Source organism: Myxine glutinosa, chromosome 4, assembly GCF_964187855.1.
Source record: "Myxine glutinosa chromosome 4, kmMyxGlut1.1, whole genome shotgun sequence".
In the NCBI taxonomy this organism is placed as follows: Eukaryota; Metazoa; Chordata; class Myxini; order Myxiniformes; family Myxinidae; genus Myxine; species Myxine glutinosa.
This window is the reverse complement of record NC_136264.1, coordinates 64,860,751-64,884,594: the sequence shown is the minus strand read 5'-3', so window position 1 is coordinate 64,884,594 and position 23,844 is coordinate 64,860,751. Positions and strand designations below refer to the sequence as shown.

At 45.7% G+C, this 23,844-nt stretch overlaps 1 protein-coding gene across 2 annotated transcripts in view; it reads left to right on the top strand.

Moving 5' to 3' along the window:
* Positions 1–1,865: 1,865 nt before the first annotated feature.
* The window catches only part of SCLY (selenocysteine lyase), an 88,526-nt gene continuing 66,547 nt past the window's right edge, over positions 1,866–23,844 (top strand). Inside the window, exons 1-2 of one of the 2 annotated variants that reach the window (XM_078775813.1) lie at positions 1,866–2,101; positions 2,715–2,829. In XM_078775813.1, the coding sequence (XP_078631939.1) occupies positions 2,807–2,829 (23 nt within the window). In that variant the 5' untranslated portion in view covers positions 1,866–2,101; positions 2,715–2,806. The remainder of the gene's footprint in view (positions 2,102–2,714; positions 2,830–23,844) is intronic. The other variant, XM_078775814.1, reaches the window with a different exon arrangement.

The following is a 23,844-nucleotide window of genomic DNA, read 5'->3' as shown; positions in this document are numbered from 1 at the left end:
CTGTTTCCGACAACTCAGAATCGTGTGACCTGTTTCATATTGATTCTCACCATTAGCGGGACCCTCTTCTTGCCACTGTTGTCGTCAACAATCGACCATTGCAAATGGAGGTCGACACTGGTGCGGCCGTCTCGCTCATCAGCCATGCTGTTTTCACAAACCTGTGGAGTGATGCTGACCGACCCCATCTGAAACCTACTACCGATGGACTCTCCACCTATACAGGTGAGAAGATTGTTCCCTGCGGTACATGTGACATCACGGTGGGCTACGATAACCGTGAGTTTCACCTACCCCTGATCGTCATTCCTGGAAAGAGCCTTCCAGTTTTCGAACAGAAATGGCAGGTGGCATCTTTGAACCGACACGTCTCCGGAGGGTGCTTTCCGTTGCACCGAAAACATTTGTTGTGTGTTTGAGACTGCACTGGCTTCTGATGAGGAGCCTTGTTCCAACGTTTTGGCTGAACATGATCCAACCGATTCACAGCAGGGCTGGTACCAGATGAGCGAGTTGCACCGATGCTTGTGGCGTTGCGTTCAGCACTTTCCATGGAAATTGCGGTGTCTCTGGCATTTTGGAACGTCAGTCTTCTCTCAGCAAGCAGGCGTCTACGAGTGCGGTCATCGGACATGCCAACCACCAGCAAATCACGGAGCATGTCGTCAATCGTGTCCCCAAACGCACACAGATGTGACAGTTTTTTGAGGTGTGCAATGAAGTCTGCGATCGACTGACCTTGCTGCTGTCTGCACATGTAAAAATTAAACCGACACAGGATGACTGAAGGAGATGGATTACAATGTTCCTTCAAAGCGGCCTTGAGCTCTGCATACGTGAGCTCCTGGATTGTCATCGGGCGAATCAGGTTTTTAACGAGTGCGAACGTCTCACCTCCGCAAACGGACAGGAAGACGGCCTTCATCCGGGCTTCGGTCGCGATGCCGTTCGCTTCGAAGTAGAAAGACAACCGCTCAGAATACGTGTCAAAATCTCCCTCATGAGGGTCGAATTCATCGATATGGCCGACAGAAGTCATGGTCTAGATGTTTATCCTCGTCGCCATGTAAGGTATTTCGACAGACTACGATCGATTGTGGCACACGTTTATTGACTCTCCCGATACAGGCCCGATTCATCCCAGCGCCATCCGAGCTGGGCCGTAACTTCCGAAAAAACGGAAATCCCTCGGTCACGGTGTAGGGATACAACGGTGAATATTTGCAGCTTCATACATGACAATGATGATTATAGAATGTCTCACCTGAAAAAAACCAAAAAAAACCAGCATTAGCATGTTCCAAAAGTTCCTCAAAATAAAACAACATTCCTAAAATTGGTTTATAATTAGTGGAGATACACATGCGTTCAGTCTTGGATGGGGGGTTTCCCAGGAGACATCGGGGGCTCCACAATGAGATCTCGGGACAGGAAAATTTGAACCCCGTCATTTTTTAACATTTAAACTCCAAAATCAAACAGAAAATGCAAAAAAAACAAATTTTCATCACACAAATCCTACCGGATTACACCATACCACACTATAATGCCTGATCTACGCTGTACACATCACTAATCGCTTGCCAAGCTAGCAGTTCCTAGCAACCGTTTCGTTGGAGTGCTTAAGCCGCTTGGCGAGCGCTCTACAGGCTGATTGCTGATGGAACACACCGCTGCAGCACCGACTCTTCCAGCACGGATGCTTTTAATTAGTCATATTGCTGTATTTTATGAATAATGATAATGTTGATATGTAAGGAAATTTAAGTCGAATATATGACATGGTTAAGCTTTCGATAAATGTTCGAAGACCTTTACCAGATGCGGACCTTCGTATATCAAACCGGAAGTGCGAGTGTGTTGTTGTTGTTTTAATTTTTCATATTAAGTTAAATTTGTCATTTGTTGTTGTCTCCATTTACTCTGTTCGTCGAGAGACTATTGTTATTTTCCAATAACTCATCATATAAAATACCACACCAGACCATCCCATCACCACACCGTCCTTGACGGATATATCCGCGAGGTGTAGTCGGCGGGACGATCGCAGGTGGTTCCGGGTCGATTGAAACTGCGTCGGCAGCTGCACAGAGATTGACAAGTTCGTGGCGATCGATTGAATGAATGAAACTTTATGAATGTGGTTTTTTTCAACCATTATACTCGCAGTCGAGCTCCAAGTTGTACCGACCCACAGGTTGCACGCGCTGGCTCTTCGGGTAGAAATTAAGCCGGCTAACCCGTGCTCACGTATTATATACCTCTTTGAGTCGTGATCCTCACATTCAAATTATCAATGGGCGCGTGTAAGGATGATTACCTTCTCAAGAGCTTTAAAAAAATTCATCTGGTCTTTAACCGCTAAATCATGCCCCATGGAGACCGATCAATGGAATCTGTATCTGGTTTTCTATAAACTATAGTGCAGGTGTGATCGTGCTCGTTCCGAGACAGATGTGGACATCAAGTGCTGGCTGCTCCATCTGTATTGTGGCTTTGAACGTTAAATACATGATGTTATGTCTTTTTGTAAATGGTAGGCCAATGTGTGCCGGTACTTTGAGCACATTGGCTATTTGGCATTAGCTGTATAATTAATTACCATTGTTTGCGTTGGGTGGGAGTGTCATGGGGTCTGGATCTACCCAAGGCATGATGGGAAAAATGGCCTTCATAATCACATCGTGAATACCTTGGTGTATGTGTTTTTTCAGAGAAAGCCATGTTTTGTGGTGCGAGAGGTGTTTCGTTGATATTTACCTGATCTGATTGAGGATCAACACTGGCGAACTACCTGGGCTGCACCATGGAGACGCCAAATGAAGAAACGTGAAGTCTCCCTTTTAGTGTCATTCCTAAAATATACCACCCGTAAACAAGAATGACTTAAATGAAATCATCATCTTCCAGTGGTTGCTGTGAATGCTTGCCAGTGTGGTTGTAATGGAATCGAACATATATATATATATATATATATATATATATATATATATATATATATATATATATTGTTGCGGTTTTGAGAACCCCTCACTTGTAAATACTTGTAAATAATTCTTGTAAATAATTATTTTCATTTAATAAGGTCGCACCCATAGTTAGTCCACAAGCAGCACGTAGGACACCATAGGACTTTAGTTATTTCCTTAATATGTGTTTCGGATAAGGCTGTGTTCCCAATAGTTGAATCTGCGTTGTATTAATTAAATAAGATAGGTCCTTTTCAATTCCATTCATTTTGCCGCTTGACTCTCCAAATTAGGCGCCTTTTGTTAGCAGCGTTCGCTGCCTCGCTGAGCTTCCGCCCAAGCGCCGCCATTACGCACGCGGTCAAGCTTGGAGAAGACGGGGGCGGAGCGCCCAGAACGAGGCGTGGCCCTGTTAGGGGCGGAGCCGGTGAGCCCTCGCTAACCAACCAGGGCTGAGGTGAGCTCACCGGTGGGCGGAGTGCGAGAGTACGCGGCTTGATTTCAAAGCGCACTACATAAGCGCAAGCGCGGCGCCTTTACACAGAGAAGTGCTGAGAGGAGGAGGTGCTAAGAGAGAGAAGAGAGAGACGTGGGGGTGCTCGCATTGCTGCAATAGGTTGAGGCCCGACCCCTATTGTTGCCGGTTGTTGAGCTCGTTTGTACCAGATGCGCGAGGAATCATTAAGCGGCGCTGAACACCTGAGAAGCTGAGTAAGGAGGTCACGACCGGAGAACTGCGCATACGGACTTGCGAAGGACTACCCCCCCCTCCCCCCCGCTATATGTAAGGTCCGATCGCGCGCCAGCGACACGCAAGCTGCCTCCCATTCTTCAGCCTGGACCGGAGCCGGACCTCAACGCCCTACCATCTGACTGGACCTTCCTCCCCTACCACTACCCTCCCATGTAAGTCTGTCTGTTTGTCCTGGGGTTAAGTAAGACTGTATAGATAAGCTTGCTCTGTGTCCTTCTTGTACATTCTTCCCTTTCGTTTCCTCTTCTTTGGTTGTTGTAATAAATCCTTTGTTCTCCCTTACCTTTTGGTTTCCTCTCCATTCGATCGTCTTCGTCCTTTCTCTCCATTGAGTACCTGTGGCACGATTTGGAAAACCGCTCAGGATCGGGTTTAGTTCTTTGTTAATGGCTCGGGCTTCGGATTGCTAAACCGCTCGGCAATTTCCATCTTGTCCGCGGTCCGAGCGGGAGTTATCTCCCTGCTTTGCGGTCGGATTGGCACTCAGGTATTTGGGACTCCATTGACCAATCACCCTGGCCAATCTCGACCGGAAAGGAACGTTATAATTTCCAGGATCGGGGGACGGCCAGCTTAAAAGACAAGGGGATTATCCCCACCTTGGTATGGGGAGCGCCGACCCCGAATCCGCAACAATATATATTTACATATATCATATAGTTGTGGTCAAAAATATTGGCACCTTTGCACTTTTTTCAAATAACTCTCAATTTTCTATAAAAATAATAGGGTTCCACCTATTGATAATGATAATGATAATTAATAATGATAGGGTTCCACGTGAAGTAGTGACATGGGCATTGAGGAAGTTAGGAGTGGAGAAATGGTTGATCAGAGTAGTGATGGCAATGTACAAAAGAGCGCGCACAGCTGTAAGGACGAAGGACGGGAACAGTGGTGAGTTTGAGGTGAAGGTGGGAGTGCATGAGGGGTCGGTACTAAGTCCACTACTATTTGTAGCTGTGATGGAGGTGCTAGCTTGGAACGTAAAATAGGGTTTACCGTGGGAGTTGTATGCAGATGATCTGGTGTTGATTGCAGAAAGTATGGATGGACTGAAGGAGAAGATGACCAAGTGGAAGGAATGTATGGAGACAAAAGGTCTGAAGGTGAATATCGGAAAAACGAAGGTGATGGCAAGTGGTAAAGCATGTGGTGAGGTGGAAAGAACTGGGAAGTGGCTGTGTGCTGTGTGCAGGAAGGGTGTCGGAGTGAATTCCATTCAATGTACAATGTGCGCTGAGTGGGTTCATCAAAAATGTAGTGGTTTGAGAGGGTCATTAAGCAGTGTGGCAGCTACATTCAAGTGTAAGGTGTGCACAGAGGGAGCTGCAGATAGAGGAAATGTTGTTGGATCTTGGAGATGGCGTGAAGCTGGAAGGTGTGAAAACATTTTGTTACCTCGGAGACATGCTGAATGGAGAAGGGGGATCAGACTCGGCAACGGTTGCTAGAGTGAGATGCGCATGGAAGAAGTTTCGGGAACTGAGTGGCATGCTGACAAGGAGGGGAGTGTCGTTGAAGCTGAAGGGAAAGGTGTATGCTGCATGTGTGAGAAGTGTTATGATTTATGGGAGCGAGACATGGGTAATGAACGTAGAGCAACAACGAAGGCTGGAAAGGGTGGAAATGCGAATGGTTTGGTGGATGTGTGGAGTATCGTTGAGAGAGAGAGAGGAAGACAAATGATGAATTGCGAAAGATGATGGGAATAGAGCCGGTGATGGATGCTGTGAAGAGAAACAGTTTGAGATGGTTTGGTCATGTGTTGATTGAGGAAGGACGAAAGTGACTGGTTGAGAAGAGTGATGGAAATGAATATAGAAGGAAGTATAGGATGGGGAAGACCGAGAAAGACTTGGCTAAAGATGGTCAAAGAAGAAATGCGGGCAAGGGGGTTAACAAGGGGAGATGCAGAAAATAGGGCAAAATGGAGAAGATTGTCATGGGGACCGCAAGGCTAATGCCCGCTCTTGCAGGGAAAATGGCCTTTAAATGCCTGTTGTTGTTGTTGTTGTTGTTGTTGTTGTTGTTGTTGTTGTTTCTCGAAAAATAAGTTGAAATTGACCAAAATATTTGGTCTCCACAATTCTTTATTTCACTGTTAATATTACAGAACCTTTGTTTTTAATTCAGAACTTATTATAATCTTTTAAATCTGAAAATAAAAAGAAATTGCATTGACAAAATTATTGACACCCGAGACTTAATATTTGGTAGCACAACCTTAGGACAAAATAACTGCAGTCAAGCGCTTCCTATAGCCATGAATCAGCTTCCTACACCTCTCACCTGGCAGTTTGGCCCACTTCTGTGCAACCTGCTCCAGTTCTCCCAGATTTGAAGGGTTCCTTCTCCCAACTGCTGTTTTCAGATCTCCCCACAGGTGTTCAATGGGATTTAGATCTGGACTCATTGCTGGCCACTTCAGAACAGCTCAGCGTTTTGTCCTGAACCATTCCTGGGTATTTTTGAAGTGTATTTGGGATAATTGTCCTGCTGTAAGACACATGACGTTTGACGGAGACCCAGCTTTCTGACACTGGGTTGAACATTGCTCTCCAAAATGCCTTGGTAATCTCCTGATTTAATGATGCCATGCACACATTCAAGGTACCCAGTGCCAGAGGCAGCACAGCAACCCAAACACATCACTGAACCTCCTCCATGTTTGACTGTAGGGAAGGTGTACTTTTCTTTGAAGGCTTCATTTTGTTTTCTGTAAACATAGAGATAATGTGCTTTACAAAAAAGCTCTAATTTGGTGTCGTCTGTCCACAGGACATTCTCCCAGAAGGATTTTGGCTTGTTCAGGTGTGTTTTGGCAAACTCCAGTTGGGCTTTCTTATGTCTCTCTCTCAGCAGTGGGGTCCTCCTGCGTCTCCTACCATAGAACCCCCTTTCATTGAATTGGCGACGGATGGTGCGAGTTGAAACTGTTATACCTTGTGTCTGAAGGTCAGCTTGAATCTGTTTGGCAGTTGATCAAAGTTCTTTCTCCACCATTCGAACAATCCTTCGCTGCCATTTTTTATCAGGTTTTCTCTTGCGGCCACGTCCAGGGAGGTTGGCTGGTGTCCTGGGCTTTAAACTTCCTGATAACATTGTGTACATTGGACACAGGAACATTAAGGTCTCTGGAGATGGACTTGTAGCCTTGAGATTGTCCATGCTTGGCTACAATCTTATGTCTGACCTCCTCAGACAAATCTCTGGTTTTCTTTCTTTTCTCCATGCTCATTGCAGTACACACAGTGACACAAAACAGCAGAATGACTCCTTTTCTTTCTTCAAACTGGTTGAATGAGTGATTTAAAAAAATATATTACACCACAGGTGAGTGGCCACAGGTGGGTTCCATTCCAAAGTAAAGGAGAATGACCTGCTTCAAATGTAATTATTTATAACAACTTGTAAAAGGTGCCAATAATATTGTCCAGGCCATTTTAGGATTTCTGTGTGGAATAAGCTAAGATTTCGTCGTTTTTTCAGCTTTTTCGTTTTGTTCCACTTGTTGTGGCTTCCAAATTGTACAGGTGATGTTGCACCTGTGATGGAACTTTCCCGTCATTCGTATCTACGAATGCAGAGAAAATCAAAATTGTTCTGTGCAGACAGACAAACGGGTTTAAATGTAATATCCTCTTTTTGATGGAGGTAATAGGACGAGTGGGAAGCATATTTCGCTTCTTGGAGGGCCCCCAGGAAGCGGCATTGTGTTTCCTACTCGTAAAATGAGGAATCGGGCTGCATTGAGCTAAATGGTGTTCTATTGGCTTTTATTAGGATATTATATGTACAACCATTATGGTATCGAGGCCATTAGGGAGGTTGAGAATTGGTATTTGTGGACACAGGGACATGCCAAGGAGTTTCCAAGAGATGGTACATTTGAGCGAATTCGATTGGGTAGATTAGGACAAGAACTGAAAGCTAGGAAGAGACAGAACCTAACGGTAGATTGGCTGGAATTCCATCATTGGGATGTTGAATTCAGGAAGTGGGAACAGCAAGAAAGGATAACGGACCTAGAACTTAAACTAAAAAGGATACAGGATACATTGAAGGAGATACATGCACAACTGCCCTCGAATGTATGAATAAAAGTGACAGTTGCCCCACCTGATTCCCATTTGTCTCCCCAAAAAGAACAGTACAGAGAATTTTCTTATGAACCAAGGGAAAATCAGATACCTAATCGACAAGGAAGTAACAGGATAGGTAGGCCTGAAAGAACAGGCAATGACAAGGACCGGTATTTTAATTGTGGAAATATGGCACACTGGAGACGACGTTGTCCATATTCAAATAGGAGACTATTTCATAGGAAAAACCAAGATCAAGGGTACCAGTGCTTACCGGTACCTCAGACAACGATTAGGCCTTCATTGCTGCAGATCCCAAATGACGATTGGCCTCAACAGATTAGATCACTAGATTAAAATGAGCAACTGTTGACGCTTCTGTGGCTGAACAGTCTTCGGAGCAAGAATGATTCATTTTTGCTTATTAGCAAAATAATAATTAATTTATCAAATGCCGAAATTGGAGAATTTTGCGAACATTGAATTAAAAGATCCAGGATTAGAGTTCATTCTGGAAGCCTCATATTTGCCAATTATAAATGTGGTTTTAGGGAGCATTTTGGGCAAAACAATTTTTGAATTTACAAAGTTTGGAACAATTGCTTTGCAAAATATTTTTTGGGAACCAAGTGACAAGAGCCACATGATGATCAGGTGGGAATTTCGGACTATTGTTTTCGCATGATTGATATGTCAGTGGTCGACTGACATGTCAACGGGTGTTTTGTCAAATTTGGATAAGTTAATTGTGGGAGACGAAGGGTGATTTCAATGTGGACTCTATAGGGGTTTTTCTCAGAAAATTTTCTGTCTGTTTGTGTATCCGCGTTTCTAAAATTAAGGGACAAATTTTATGAAATTAACACCCACCTTGATCTGCAAATAATGGTTCCAACGCAAACAAATATACATAATGCATGAGTTTGTGTATTTTTTCTCTTAAAAAATTGCTGAAACCGACAGTGTGCCTGTCTTGAAATAGATAATTTGATGTGGATGATATGGATATGTGTGTGTGATGTGGATGTGGAAATATCCAGAAAATCCATAAAATAAAAAATGTGATTTGATTAGGAAGATTATCTCTTTTGTCAAGGCAGAAGGAATACAAAGATTTGATGTGCTGAGTTACAAGCAGCCATTAATTAATAGTAAGAAATTGTGAGTAACCTTGGGATTCCATTTTTGATAGAATTTATATGAGAACAGAGCTATTTATGGATATGAGCTTCATAAATAATGTGGGAGTACAAAATTAGCCAAATTTGTAAGAGATCTTACACGGATTTACCAGAGTACTCTGTTCACGGATTTTTGATATATATATATAAACTTGAATTTTATCAGCATATAAATTGTGTTGTATGTATGGATGTGTATTAGGCGTAGATGATATGAAAAAATTAGTAAAGAAAATCTTGCTTAATTGATATCGAAAATGTAACACCAGACTTTGACGTATATTGATTTTCATAAAACAATGAATCTATAAATGAATGTGATAGGGATAACATCCTCAATTTGTATTAATTAATTAATTGTGGGTAAAGGATGAATTTATCATAGTGGATTAACAGCAGCCTGAAATGTCCTGAGAGTGTGCATCCATATAATCAGAAATCCCAGATTTTAAAATTTGGTAGAGGTCTTATGTGGAAGAATACTTCCTTGGTAGATAAAAAGGTACTGCATGTTGGCAGCCACTTATGCGGCCATTAAGGCCAAACAAATTGGGAGAAACTGTAATTGAATACGTAATTTACAGATGAGTATTTGTAAAGTAAAAAGGGAATTTATTGATTTGGGAGAGATTTTCAAAGGTTTATTAAAGTGTTACAATATGATAGTTGGCAAGGAAAACTATTGGATGAAAATTAGATCTGTTTATAAAATGAATTTGTTGACCCTTTGAAGTTAATTGTTCGAATTTTTGTTGAACTAGCATTTTGAGTTCAAATTGGAAATAGTTTGGTAGAGGCTTGGTTAAAACCCTTGGTTACAGTGTGTTGAAACAAATTGATAAATCATAGGATGTTGATGAGAATAGAAACAAATGTGGAACCAAAATAGAAAGACTTTTTCTTAAAAATCAAAGTGGAATTATTTCTGCAGTCAGGAAACGCACACGAAAGGGTGCCTCGTTGATCAAATGTGATTGCAGTCAAGCAATTGAAAGTCAAGCAAAGCAAATAAATATAGCAATCGTGTGTGTATGTGTGTGTGGCACAAAATATCTCTGCAATTGTGTGACTGTTGTGTGTGTGTGGGTGTATATGACATGAATGTGGAGATAAAAAGATTGAATCAAGTGATGTTGCAAATGAGTACAGTACAGTTAAGATAATGGCATAACGAAAATGTTATGAATTGTGTCAGTTTTACAAAATCAGTGAACTCATATCACCATCAGTTACGCACCATGAAAATTAAAGTGATGTCGGCTACCATTTGAAGATCACATACTAGTAGTTAACACTGTAGCATTAATTACTCATGTTTAAAAAAAAAAAAAGGGGGGGGGGGGGGGGGGAGAGAAACTATGATAATTAATATAATCGGCGAAGGTGATTGTCTGTCTGTCTGTCCGGGGTGTGGCTTACTCTGTTTGCAGAGTAGCTCCACCCATAGCTCCACCCATTCTTGGAGAGGCTTCATGTAAACAAATATCCACCATTTTATTCACTCGAATTGCTTTGAGGCCTGTTTAGTTTGGCCCGTGCTGTCTTTCTCTCTCACACGGGTTTATTTCAACTCAAATTCGATATATCATTTCATTTTTAACAGTCGCTAACATAGTTTTAGACTCGGTTGAAAAAAAACGGGAAGAAAATCCGATGAAAGTTTCCGTTTATAGAACGAAATGAATTCTCAAAGGCCTGTAAAATAAAGCCCATTCATTGAGTCACCCTCACGATTTTATATCGAATTCACCATCTGATTTAATTTTTATCGATGGTTTTAGACTCGGTGTCAGAAATAATTGAGAACATTCACGCACACACGGGAAAATGCAGAGATATATTTTTTAAAATCGCGCCATGATGATACACGAAAATACACCGCCTAAAATAATAGTCAGGGAAAATGACGACATATATTAAAAATTCGCTTTTTCTTTTCCGTTAAGATATATTACTTTTCCGTTTGATGACAGTAGTCACAAAAACGTCAACAATGATGCCGACATATATTTCTTCGTTCTTATTTCATTCAACATTATTATCCGGAAGTAAAGGTTCACGTGTTCATTTCACGTGTGAAAAAACAAATTCCATTTCACGTGTGCATGGACGTGTCATTCACATTTGTAAAATATATAAATTAACAGACGGAAATTGCTGAGAGATATTTCTTCGTTTTGATTTTATTAGTTACGAGCAGAAGTACCTGGCGTTGCCGGGCGGGGGAAGGTGGAGGGAGGAGGGAGGAGGGAGGGGCACGTACACTTTAAACATGTATATACATGTGGGATGTGGGATATGTGTGTGTGTGTGTGTGTGTGTGTGTGTGTGTGTGTGTGTGTGTGTGTGTGTGTGTGTGTGTGTGTGTGTGTGTGTGTGTGTGTGTGCATATATGTGTGTGTGTGTGTGTATGCATGTGTCTTTGTACATGTGTGTATGTATGTATGTATATATATGTATGTATATATATATATATATATATATATATATATATATATATATATATATAAATATATATATACGTAGTGTGTTCAAAAAGTATCCGACCTTTGTTCATAAAAGATACTCGCATCCAGATAAAATTTTTTTTATAATAATCTCGTTCAAAGTAGTCCCCTTGGGCTGCCACACACTTCTCCCAACGGTTCTGCCACTGTCGGAAGCAGCGCTGGAACGCCTCTTTTGGGATGGCGCGCAGCTGGTCCGTCGCATTCCGCATGATGTCTTCTCTGGAGTCTAAGAAGACGGTCAGCATGACTTTGACATTGCTGCGGACCTGCCTTGCTTTTTTTGGCCTCGGGGATGTTGGATGCTTCCATTGTGATGACTGCAGCTTGGTTTCTGGGTCGTACCCATAAACCCAGGAGTCATCGCCAGTGATCACTGTGTTGAGGAAGCTGGGATCGCTGTTCACAGTCTCCAGCATGTCCTGTGCGATCTCCAAACGGAGTTGCTTCTGCTCAATCGTTAGCAGCTTTGGTACGAACTTCGCTGAGATTCTCCTGAAGCCCAAATCCTCCTTCATAATGGAATGAACGGTGTTGAATCTTGCGGATCGTTTCCACTTGGGAATCGCCAAGCTTTACACAAAATTTGATGCAGTAGCGTTGTTCAAGTTTTTCCGTCATTTTGTCAGAAACGAAAATCCGACGGCGCTCACTTACATGTCCTCACTCATCGGCGGTCTGCCGTCGAATGACAGCTTCTGCAGGTGGGAAAAAATTCACGCGTGCGCATTAGGATCGCCGACATACGTGCACCAATCAACGCCTCCCTAGCTTCTTTTTTTTTTACACACGAAAAATAAAGGTCGGATACTTTTTGAACACAGTAGTATACTGTATATATATATATATATATATATATATATATATATATATATATATATGTGTGTGTGTGTGTGTGTGTGTGTGTGTGTGTGTGTGTGTGTGTGTGTGTGTGTGTGTGTGTGTGTGTGTATATATATAGATAGATAGATGGATGGATATAGATGGATGGATATAGATAGATGGATATAGATAGATGGATATAGATAGATGGATATAGATATAGATATATATATATATATATATATATATATATATATATATATATATTGTTGCGGTTTCTAGAACCTTCACATGTAAATTTAGTAGTAAATTCCCTTATAAATAACCCCTGTGTACATTTCCCCTTAATTGGCTGTTAATTGAAATAATTGCACCTTAGTTAGTCCACATTGCAACACGTAGTGAATCATAGGCCCTTTTCATAGTTATATCATTAGTATGTGTTTCAGGTAAGGCTGTGTTTCCAATAGTTGACTCTGCATTGCATCAATCAAATGAGATAGATCCCTTTCAATATCCCCAATGGCCTCCTAAAAGTGCCAGTAAGTTGCATGGGGCTGTGTTTACTGGCTCCACATCGCGCCAAAACTCCATTGCGCACGAGGCCAGGATCGGAGAAGAAGGGCGTGGCCCCACCTCATCATCAAAGGTGGAGCAAGAGAACCCCTGGCGACCAACCAGGAATCAGTGGGCATGGCTTGGTAGGGCGTGGCAAGAAAGATCTGGCAAGTTTGAGAAAGTTCCACGGGGGTGGATATAAAAACCCTTGGCGCGAGGCCACCAGAGGATGAGTGAGGAGAGGCGGCAGAAGAGCTTCAGAGGCGAATGACCAAGGAGCACCAAAAGACGCATAAGAAGGCAGGAGAGACCAAGCTGCAAAAAGCCCCGAGACGCTGCTTCGAGCAGCCCTGCCGTGAGAACCCGAGTGCGGGGAGTCGGCGGCCGCTCGCTTCTAGCCCTGCCGTTCTGCACGGACCCTTCTCATCCCTCCAGTCATTCCTGCCTGCAATTCTCTATTCGTGTGAGTCTGTTTGTATTGTCCTGTGGGTATAAGTAAGCCTGTTTAAGCATTGCACTGTCTTCTTTTCCTGTATATTACTTTTATTTCTGCTCCTCCTTTGGTTTTTGTATAGTTAATAATAAATACCTGTTCCTCCTTACTTTGGTTTTCATTCTCGTCTGATCGCTTTCGTTATTTCTTTCAATTGAGTACCTGTGGCACGATTTTGGCCGAACCGCTTTATAATCGGGTATAGTAATCTGTTAACGGCCCGCGTCGCGGTTCGCTTCGCTCGGCGCAATCCATCCATTACGCTGCGGCTCGGGCAGGAGTATTTCCTCGCGTACCGGAAGGCGCTGGTACTTAGGTCATAGGAATGATTGGCCTACTACCCTATTCAGCGCTGACCGGGCGTGACGTCATACCCCCAGGACCGGTCGGACGGCCAGCTTAAAAAGACGAGGGGATTAAACCCCCCTCGGCAAGGGGAGTGCCGTCCCCCGGATCCGTAACAATATATATTGTTATAGATCGCGGTTAGATGTTATAGACCGAGCGGTGGTTTAGAACCGCGACCTAACAAAACTCACCCGATTCACCCAGACTTTGGCCGTATCGCACCCCAGCTGCTCAATGAGGGAAAAGACGAAAACGACGCAATGCAAAGAGGAAAATGAAGACAAACAGGTTGGAAATACTACTAAATTTATTCCTACTATTTACACACAAGCAACAAAAAGCAATTCAGTTTATTTACAAGTACAAGACGCATGTGACACAGTGCAAATTTAGCTTATCTACAGACTTAACTTATTACCCAGGACAGAACAAACAAAGACGACTCACACGGGGAATGCCAGGGATGGCAGAAGGTGGATGGCTGGCGGGAGAGGAAAGGTCCAAGGGGGGGGTCTTGCAGCACAACCGGCGCGTTCAGCAGCCGCCGTTCCGTTTCGGCCCTGCTCCGAACCGCCGTTCAGGCCCCCTTTGGCGGTCGGGTGTCGCGGCTGCGGCGGCCTCCGTCCGCTGCGTTCCCAGGACTTGTCTCACTGGTCTGGTCCCTCAACCCTCAACTCTTTCTTGCTTCTCTCACTCCTCACCACCGACTTCTCTCTCTGGCAACCGACTGTGACCAACTCCTTGCAACTCTCTTTCTTCTTCTCTTCTCTTCTCATCTCATGCTCATCTCCAAGGCCTCTCTCATAAAGCAGTCCCTTACAGTCGCTTTTATCACCTCCAGCGAAATCAAGCCGCCGACTCCGAGGGCACACCTACCGGGTCACTCACCGCGGCCCTGGTTGGTCGCGCGACCCTCGGGCTCCGCCCCGGACGACGACGGGCGGGCGCGCCCCTCCCCTCCTCTGACGAGGTGGAGACACGCCTTTCTTCCCTGACTCGAGCCTCGTGGTCAATGGCGGTTATTGGAGGGGAGGTGATTGGGAATCGAGGCTCAGCAATGACGAGAGGGGATGTAATATGGCAATCGAGGGTCGGCAATCACGAAAGGGGGGATGTGAAGGAAATGGGGATTTTTGGGGATGGGAATGGAAGGGGATCTATTCTCTTTCACTGGTGCAATGGAGTATTTCAATTAATGGGAGACACAGCCTTATCTGAAAACACAGAATAAGATATAACTATTGAACATGAATATCCTATGATTGGCTGACGTGTATGCTTGTGGACTATGGGACGCCCTTTTGATCTTACACAGCTCCGGAGGCAGGAGGCACAGCACAACAACAATAATAATAATCATACAGCACACAATAAAAAAAAATATATGCAGTCCTCATATCCACAACACTGCACTCTCCTCCTCTTAGGCACGTCCCGGGCCTACAACTTTTAGCTTTAGCGTGACACGTAGGTGTAGTTCCCTCTATTTTTAACCTGACCCTGAGTGCGACAGTTTAAACATAAATAAATGTGTCCCGCTGCTCCATTGCACCCTGCCTAACAGACTTTCGCCCACAGTTAACCGAATTGCGGAATGGTCTTCAAACTATACACTGACGGTGGGGAGCATTATTTACAATGACTCTGCTTTTATTTACAAAACTAACCCAGGACCTGTAATTGTTCTTTCTGGGGGGGAGACAGTCTGCTCTGCATCAATGCACCATGAAAGCACCTATAACGCACCAACACACCCTCAAGCACCAATCAGTGCAGTCACCACTGTTCATCAATAAAATAAATTCAACAACCCCTAACCCTGCAGGTGTCTCTTGCTCTTCGGCTCCCTCTGCTGGTGATTATTATTTGTCTTCCAGATGTTGTCATTTTCATTTTGCTTTGCTTACTGGCGGCCTATTTTCAATAAAGTGTGCCCAATGTGTCCTTATTTATTTTATTTATGGCGCACAGGGCCGACTAGTGTGGTTCACCTGTGGGGCATCGGTGCCCTGTGGCCAAGGTCCGCCAGCAAGATTTCGGGCCCTCATGGCCGGTTCCAGCAGAGGGGCCATGCCCCAACCCATGGGGTCCATAGGTGGTGCTCGGCCACAGACATGTGGTCCATAATGTGGTGCATCGATGCAGACAGCTGGTTCTGGGAATTTCGGGCGCACAATGGCCGACCCACGCACGCTCCCCTCGGCGCCCAACGGCGCTCAGGTCCTCATGTGGGAGACAAAAAGGGGGGACAAGACAGATGAGCGAGGGGTAAGGTCTCAAGGGTACACATCAAAAAGGGCAATGCAAGGCGAAATGCGTATGGAGGGCGAAGTGAGAAAGCTCGTCCCTACCGTACGTCACCCCCCTGTTACCGAGCCCACCCTTGCCCTTACCCCATATGTACAAAACCTACACATTACCAATTCGTCACTACTGTCACGTCTTCCCCATATTTCCCCTATATCAAATTCGTCACCACAATCCCTCTACTTCAAAAATTTGCCATCATCAATTCATCATCAATCCTCATAAGGAGGCAGAGATGGAACATCAAAGCACAATGTCACACCCACGTCATGATGCGTCTCACATTCCAAACATTTGCACAATAAAAAATAATAAAACATGGCATGGTGTGGAGTACCTGTCACCTCCGGTGAGTGGGTGCAGATGGTGCGAGGAGATCCTTCATCCTAACTATCCTCTAAATGACTTTAACACACTTTACACTACCCGGGGTCTTTCTCCGGCCAAACCATTGGCCCTCTTACACTATGGGTTCTAAAAACCAATTCCCATTGGCCAAACTGTGGTGCTTTTCAATTTGGGGTCTCACTCCCCCGATTCATCTCCCGGTGCCCTCGCACAATTTCTGGGCCGCGACGTGTAGCTCTCCCAACAGGTCTACCCACCTGCACACCCCCACCACTGTAGTTGCCACCCGAGCTTACCTAGCTCCTCACCCTAACCTATCTAACTGGGGGCAGCCCCTCTCCTGGCTCTGTCACCCCATGGTGCCCTCTGGCACTGGGCTACCCGGGTCCGTCCTCCGGATCCTCGGGCCCCATCCACAACAACTACTACCGGCTCCCAGAGCCCACCTGCGGCCTCACCTGGCCGACATCCTTACAGTGGTGGAGTGCCCAAACCAACTACACACACTAACAGGCTACACGCCCAGCCATTTCCACAACACTAATGCACCCATCCAAACATCATTCTTCCAACCGCACCACAGATGCCAATATCCAACCACAATTTACCTGTACCCTCTACCTAACTCTTACACTACCCGCCCCGGGTATCCGTGATGGGGGGTCCACTCTTCCCCCATTCACACCTTCGCACCATCCACTCCACTCCACAATTTCCACCATACCCACTCCACGACCATCCATTCCAATACTCCATACCATTTATTCCATACACCTGTCCTCCATTCACCTGTCGTTGCACACCTGTGCAATCTCACCTGGTGCCACCTGCACCCTCCTCCTCTTTCTGGACCAGTTGGTCAACGCGACACACATCACCATCACTCACTCATACACTGCTCCACACACCTGTTCAGTTGCACACCTGTGCAATCACACCTGTTCAATTCTCACCTGTTCAATCCTCACACGCACGGCATCATCTCAGCTAACTACTCCCCTCTGAAACCTGCGCTTCCCAGTCGTCCCTTTAAACTATTGCGCTCCCACGTCATTATCATCCACACTAATCTACCTGCGTCCCCACTACAGGTATCAATCACTAACTAAGCTTAACGTTACCTAAGGTCATCTTCGCTAGATCCCTACACACCATATCCTAACCCACCCGGGCTAGTTTTCACTGCCATACACCCCATAATCTAGTGCTCCTTTGCCCCCACCTGTGAGGGATGGTGGATTTGCCATCCCACCACATCGGGGGTCTCTCACTACCAATTTCGCTCGTCCAAATCCAACAATTCAAAAATTTTCCATTTACTGTCAATTCCATTCACTTTTCTAAATTTCGTTTTAAATCACTATCACTATCACCATCACCCGTCTACTTATTACATCCTCTCGGTGCGCCAATTCACATCTACAGCCCGGCTTCGTACAGCCGAGCAATGAACGCGGGTCGTTTTGTGCCAGCGGCTGGATACGTCCCGCATTCGGGGCAGGGACGGAGGCTTACCCAGGCCGAGATCCCATGCACCACTTCGGCGTGGAGCCATCCAATGTCCCGATCTCGACCTGCCGGCACGTCTCAATAGAAAGTGGTCGCCATGACGACCCTTCCTATCGAGCTGCCCGCTCCGCCTTGTGGAGCCCGGACGCGGCCGCTCCACGCGAGGCCCAGCGTGGATCGCGCACGGCGGTCCTTTCGAACCCGCCGTGGCTCGGATCTCCGCTGGTTCTCGCGGCACGCGAAGCCCGGCACGCATCGAGGGCCCGATCCGGCTAAAAGTCGACCTAACCTTTAACCCGGTTACCGTCGACGCTTCACCTGCAGGCCTACATGCATACGCTACCTCTTTCTTGCTCATACATGCAGCCGTTCCCATTCTCCTCGTACCTTTTCTTTCACACCTCGGTACACTCATTCCGCTCACCGACTTGGTCACACACCTGACCACCGAACACTTTGGCACACATTCGTTGCTCGCACACCTCACCAATACACCGCTTCGCGCCCCTTTCTCGGTCACCTCCTTTGTGACAATCACAGGTGTGCTCTCACCCGCACACCCAACCACGTGTCTCACTACCAATTCCAGCGTGCATTCCCACTCACGCTCTACCATTCCAGGTGTGCATCCTTCTATTCCAGGTGTACATCCTCGCTCACCTGCCACAACCAACTCACGCTCCGTTTCACTCTCACTACTCTCACCTCCACTCTCGGTCGCGCACTCACCCTTACTCTTGACAGCATGCGCTTTCCCCATGCACCCGTCCGTTACACACCTTTCTCGCGCATCCTCCCGCGCACACTTCTTCGTTACTTCCTCCGTAACACTCACCACAGGCATGCATTCTCCCTTACTCTTGACAGCATGCGCTTTCCCCATGCACCCGTCCGTTACACACCTTTCTCGCGCATCCTCCCGCGCACACTTTTTCGTTACTTCCTCCGTAACACTCACCACACCGCGCTTCCCTGTGCTCCCTCGCACACGCGCTTCGACCAACTCACTTGACGGCACACTCACTCCTCGGCGTGCACTTTTTCCTCACACACCCCATGGTCGGACATTCTCGCACACCTCTTTTTTTGCACACCAGACCTGTCGCACACTTCACCAACGGCCTCTCACGAACACCCGGATCCAAACCAATCCCCAAGCCGACTGAAGCTTTCCTCACATCATGTACATTGCCACTCACCTTGGCACCTCGTCCCCGCACCTCCTTTGCCACCTGCAAACTCTTTATTTGGTTAGTGAGCATCACATCATGATTTGAACACAGACCTTGTACATATTCCATGACTTCCTCCTGGATTTCTCTTTTAGTTTCTGTTCGTCCCTTCTTAATTTCACTCACCTCTTCTCCCACTTCCTCTAATTTTTGTTTAACCTCTTTTATTTCTCGGTGCGTCCCTTCAAGTTCGTCCTCTAAGGCTACCGTGACCGTCTCTATGTGCATCCTCACCTGCCGGTCCTTTGTCTCCATTATCTCTGTCACCTCCTCCACCCTCATTGTCAGTTCCTCCCGTACCATCTGACATTGCCTCTGCGTCGCTATTAATTCGTTTTTAATTTCTTTTTGTGTCGCCTTTAACCCTCCTAGTACCGCAGTGTTCTTTTGAACCTGCTCCACTAACTTAGTTTGTCCCTCTGTCAGCTGCTCCACCTCCTCCGTCAGATCTTCTATTCCCCCCTGTAACTTTGCCGTATTATTTCTCACCTCTTTCTCTATACGCTTTTCGCCTCGCTTTACCTCCTCGCGCAGCCCCGAGACCTCCTCACTCACCCCTCGTCGTATTTCCTCCATCTGGTTCCCCATCTGTTCGATTTCCCGGGCGGATTGTTCCCCTATTTCCCGCAATTTGTCCTCCATCCTATTTTCTAACCCCATTAACCCATTTTTCACTCCCTCTATCTGATTCTCCTGGGCAGCCATTCTATTTTCTACCCCCTCTAACCCATGTCTCACCTCTTTTATCCCATTGTCTAACCCCTCAAAATTTTTGTCTACCTTCTCACCAGTACCCCTCGCTTCGTCCCTCATTACCCCCATCTTGCCCTCCAATCGCTCACCCTGAGCATCCATCCGGTTCCCCATTACCCCCAATTGGTTCCCCATTACCCCCAATTGCTCACTCTGAGCATCCATCCGGTTCCCCATTACCCCCAATTGCTCACTATTCTGGGCCATAAGGGCCTTCATTTGTATAAAAAAAAGGTTCAAATCCATTGGCATCTCCGGTTCGCCTACCGCGACCATGGGCGTGGCTAAATGTGGCGCCGCTGTAATCACGTGCGCTAGAGCGCCATTTTGTGCACCTGAAATTCCCGCAACCACATTGCCATTTTCCTCCTCTTTCTCTTCCCCGAAGTCCTGGGTTACTTCTAACCCCTCTATCTCTCCCACCGGCATCCCGTCGCCTTGGACAGCCATGGCGCGATTTCAAAATTCGGGCTCTTCCTTTAAAACAAAACAAAGTTCGGCAGCTCGTAATTTTGACCAAAATTTTTTTTCTAGATGTTTTAAAAATTTGGTTCGGGCCCCGAATCTCACTCCCAGACACCAATTGTTATAGTACTAACACAATTGGTGTCCAAAATTTGGGCTAAATAAATTTAGTCCCAGGTTCGAATCCAACTCCTGACAACCAATTGTTATAGATCGCGGTTAGATGTTATAGACCGAGCGGTGGTTTAGAACCGCGACCTAACAAAACTCACCCGATTCACCCAGACTTTGGCCGTATCGCACCCCAGCTGCTCAATGAGGGAAAAGACGAAAACGACGCAATGCAAAGAGGAAAATGAAGACAAACAGGTTGGAAATACTACTAAATTTATTCCTACTATTTACACACAAGCAACAAAAAGCAATTCAGTTTATTTACAAGTACAAGACGCATGTGACACAGTGCAAATTTAGCTTATCTACAGACTTAACTTATTACCCAGGACAGAACAAACAAAGACGACTCACACGGGGAATGCCAGGGATGGCAGAAGGTGGATGGCTGGCGGGAGAGGAAAGGTCCAAGGGGGGGGTCTTGCAGCACAACCGGCGCGTTCAGCAGCCGCCGTTCCGTTTCGGCCCTGCTCCGAACCGCCGTTCAGGCCCCCTTTGGCGGTCGGGTGTCGCGGCTGCGGCGGCCTCCGTCCGCTGCGTTCCCAGGACTTGTCTCACTGGTCTGGTCCCTCAACCCTCAACTCTTTCTTGCTTCTCTCACTCCTCACCACCGACTTCTCTCTCTGGCAACCGACTGTGACCAACTCCTTGCAACTCTCTTTCTTCTTCTCTTCTCTTCTCATCTCATGCTCATCTCCAAGGCCTCTCTCATAAAGCAGTCCCTTACAGTCGCTTTTATCACCTCCAGCGAAATCAAGCCGCCGACTCCGAGGGCACACCTACCGGGTCACTCACCGCGGCCCTGGTTGGTCGCGCGACCCTCGGGCTCCGCCCCGGACGACGACGGGCGGGCGCGCCCCTCCCCTCCTCTGACGAGGTGGAGACACGCCTTTCTTCCCTGACTCGAGCCTCGTGGTCAATGGCGGTTATTGGAGGGGAGGTGATTGGGAATCGAGGCTCAGCAATGACGAGAGGGGATGTAATATGGCAATCGAGGGTCGGCAATCACGAAAGGGGGGATGTGAAGGAAATGGGGATTTTTGGGGATGGGAATGGAAGGGGATCTATTCTCTTTCACTGGTGCAATGGAGTATTTCAATTAATGGGAGACACAGCCTTATCTGAAAACACAGAATAAGATATAACTATTGAACATGAATATCCTATGATTGGCTGACGTGTATGCTTGTGGACTATGGGACGCCCTTTTGATCTTACACAGCTCCGGAGGCAGGAGGCACAGCACAACAACAATAATAATAATCATACAGCACACAATAAAAAAAAAATATATGCAGTCCTCATATCCACAACAATATATATATATATTTATATATATATATATATATATAATTGTGTGTGTGTGTGTGTGTGTGTGTGTGTGTGTGTGTGTGTGTGTGTGTGTGTGTGTGTGTGTGTGTGTGTGTGTGTGAATAAGAGAGAGACAAAATTGTGAGGACCAGAAATGAAAAAACGAGATGTGTTTGTGTGTACGTGTGTGGGTGTATGTATGTGTGTGTATATACGTGTGTTTGTGTGTGTGTGTGTGTGGGTGTGTGTGGGTGTGCACGCACATGCATTCACATGTTATCAGAAGTAAATACATTGTGTAGATTATATCATTTGTGCATCTGATAAATTGCCAGTAACCATTTTGTGAAACTGAATGTGCAGGTGCAGCATCTAACTCAATATGTCGAAATGTCACACACGTCCATGCCCGTGGGATTCCCACGGGTGACCCCACTAGTGATAATTAATACATTATGCATAGTTTGCCTGTTTGCAAAATTTAATGGGAATTAGATATTCCTGTTTGTGATTTTAATCATATGTACTCATTATTAATGCATTTATTTTCTTTGAGTAGTGTTAAAAAACTGCATGAGTTAAATTTTTCAAACTATATTAACCTGAAAGCAACTGTAAATGCTATTCTTAGTTTAGTAATATAAAATACATACATGATTTGGATATTATTCGTGTGAAGCCTATAAATGAATATAACTTTTTGAATGTTTTGAGGAAAACAACAAATTGTCAAATGTGAAGCTGTTATAAGATATACATGATTCGTTAAAACATGGTAATTTCATGTCAAGATGTACCCTATCTGATTCAGAGTGTGTGGAAAGCAAATACAGATGTGGCTGAGTAAAGGATAAGACCAGATCACATCTCAAATGGGGTGATAACGGCATTGGGAACAAGTTTGGAAAGAAAATTTGTGGCTAAAAATGAAGTTGATCTTGGCATACACCTTCCTTCTGTTACGGATCCCGGATTTAGGTGAATTACTATTCATGTCATTGCTTATTAATGTTTATTCTATTAAAGGTTGTTGTGGTTAAATGGTTAAAGAGGCTCCGGATAACAGGAGACCGGAAACGGGATAGTGAACCGGAAGAAGAAAAACAAGACACGAGGTCCTGCAGAAGCGGCGATCTTCTTCTTCCTCGCCGAGCTCCGACGCGAGCGGTGTCGATATTGAGCAGCGTGGGGAACGCTGCGTTTGAAAGCCCGTCTGGCGAGAGGAGTTAACTGTGTGGGGTAATTACCGGTTACGCTTCAAGTGGCCGTGGGTTCGTGCACGGAACCAAGCGTCCGGCACAGTTCGCCTCCACGTCTACAAGGACGCGTACGGGTCGCACCTTGGGCCTCGCGCGCTTTGCGAGCCGCACTTTGCTTTGCCCGCTTTGCTTTGCAAGGAGGTGTGCGCTGCAGCAGCTGTTCCCGGTACGCGACGTGCACGTTTGGAGCACGTCAGCCAGGGGTTCGTTCAACCGCCCGTGTGCGGAGAAGTCGACCTTCACCTTGGTCTGGAGGGGCCCAGAGACATTGTGAGGGACAGTGACCATTGAGGGGTCGTGAGTGGGGAAAGGGGGGAAATATATGAGATGGCCATCTTAGTAATATTGGTGATTGATTGTTGATGGTTGTTGATTGATTGGGGAATATATTATTGAGTAATCCGGATCCTTGGTGTGGGGTTTCTTATTGACTTGAATTATTGTGTCTTTCATATTGATTGCGCTACGAAAGCCTATAAATCAGAGATCTTTCTGGCGGGGTCCTCCCACGGTCCGGGGGTCACCAAGACCAGGTAGTTATCAGGAGGACCACGTAACACTTCTCAAAGAATGATGAAGGCATTCTCCTTTGCAAGATCGGAGACGGATGCTTACCTTCACAAAGGAAAATTATGTGACCATTTGCCTGGATCACACTGCAACGTATGGAAGAAAGGCGATCACTTGCTTCTGTTCGAATGCCTCGACCATTCATCACGTCAGCAATTGTGGGACGACGACATCTTATCTGCAACTTCTACTGGATGCG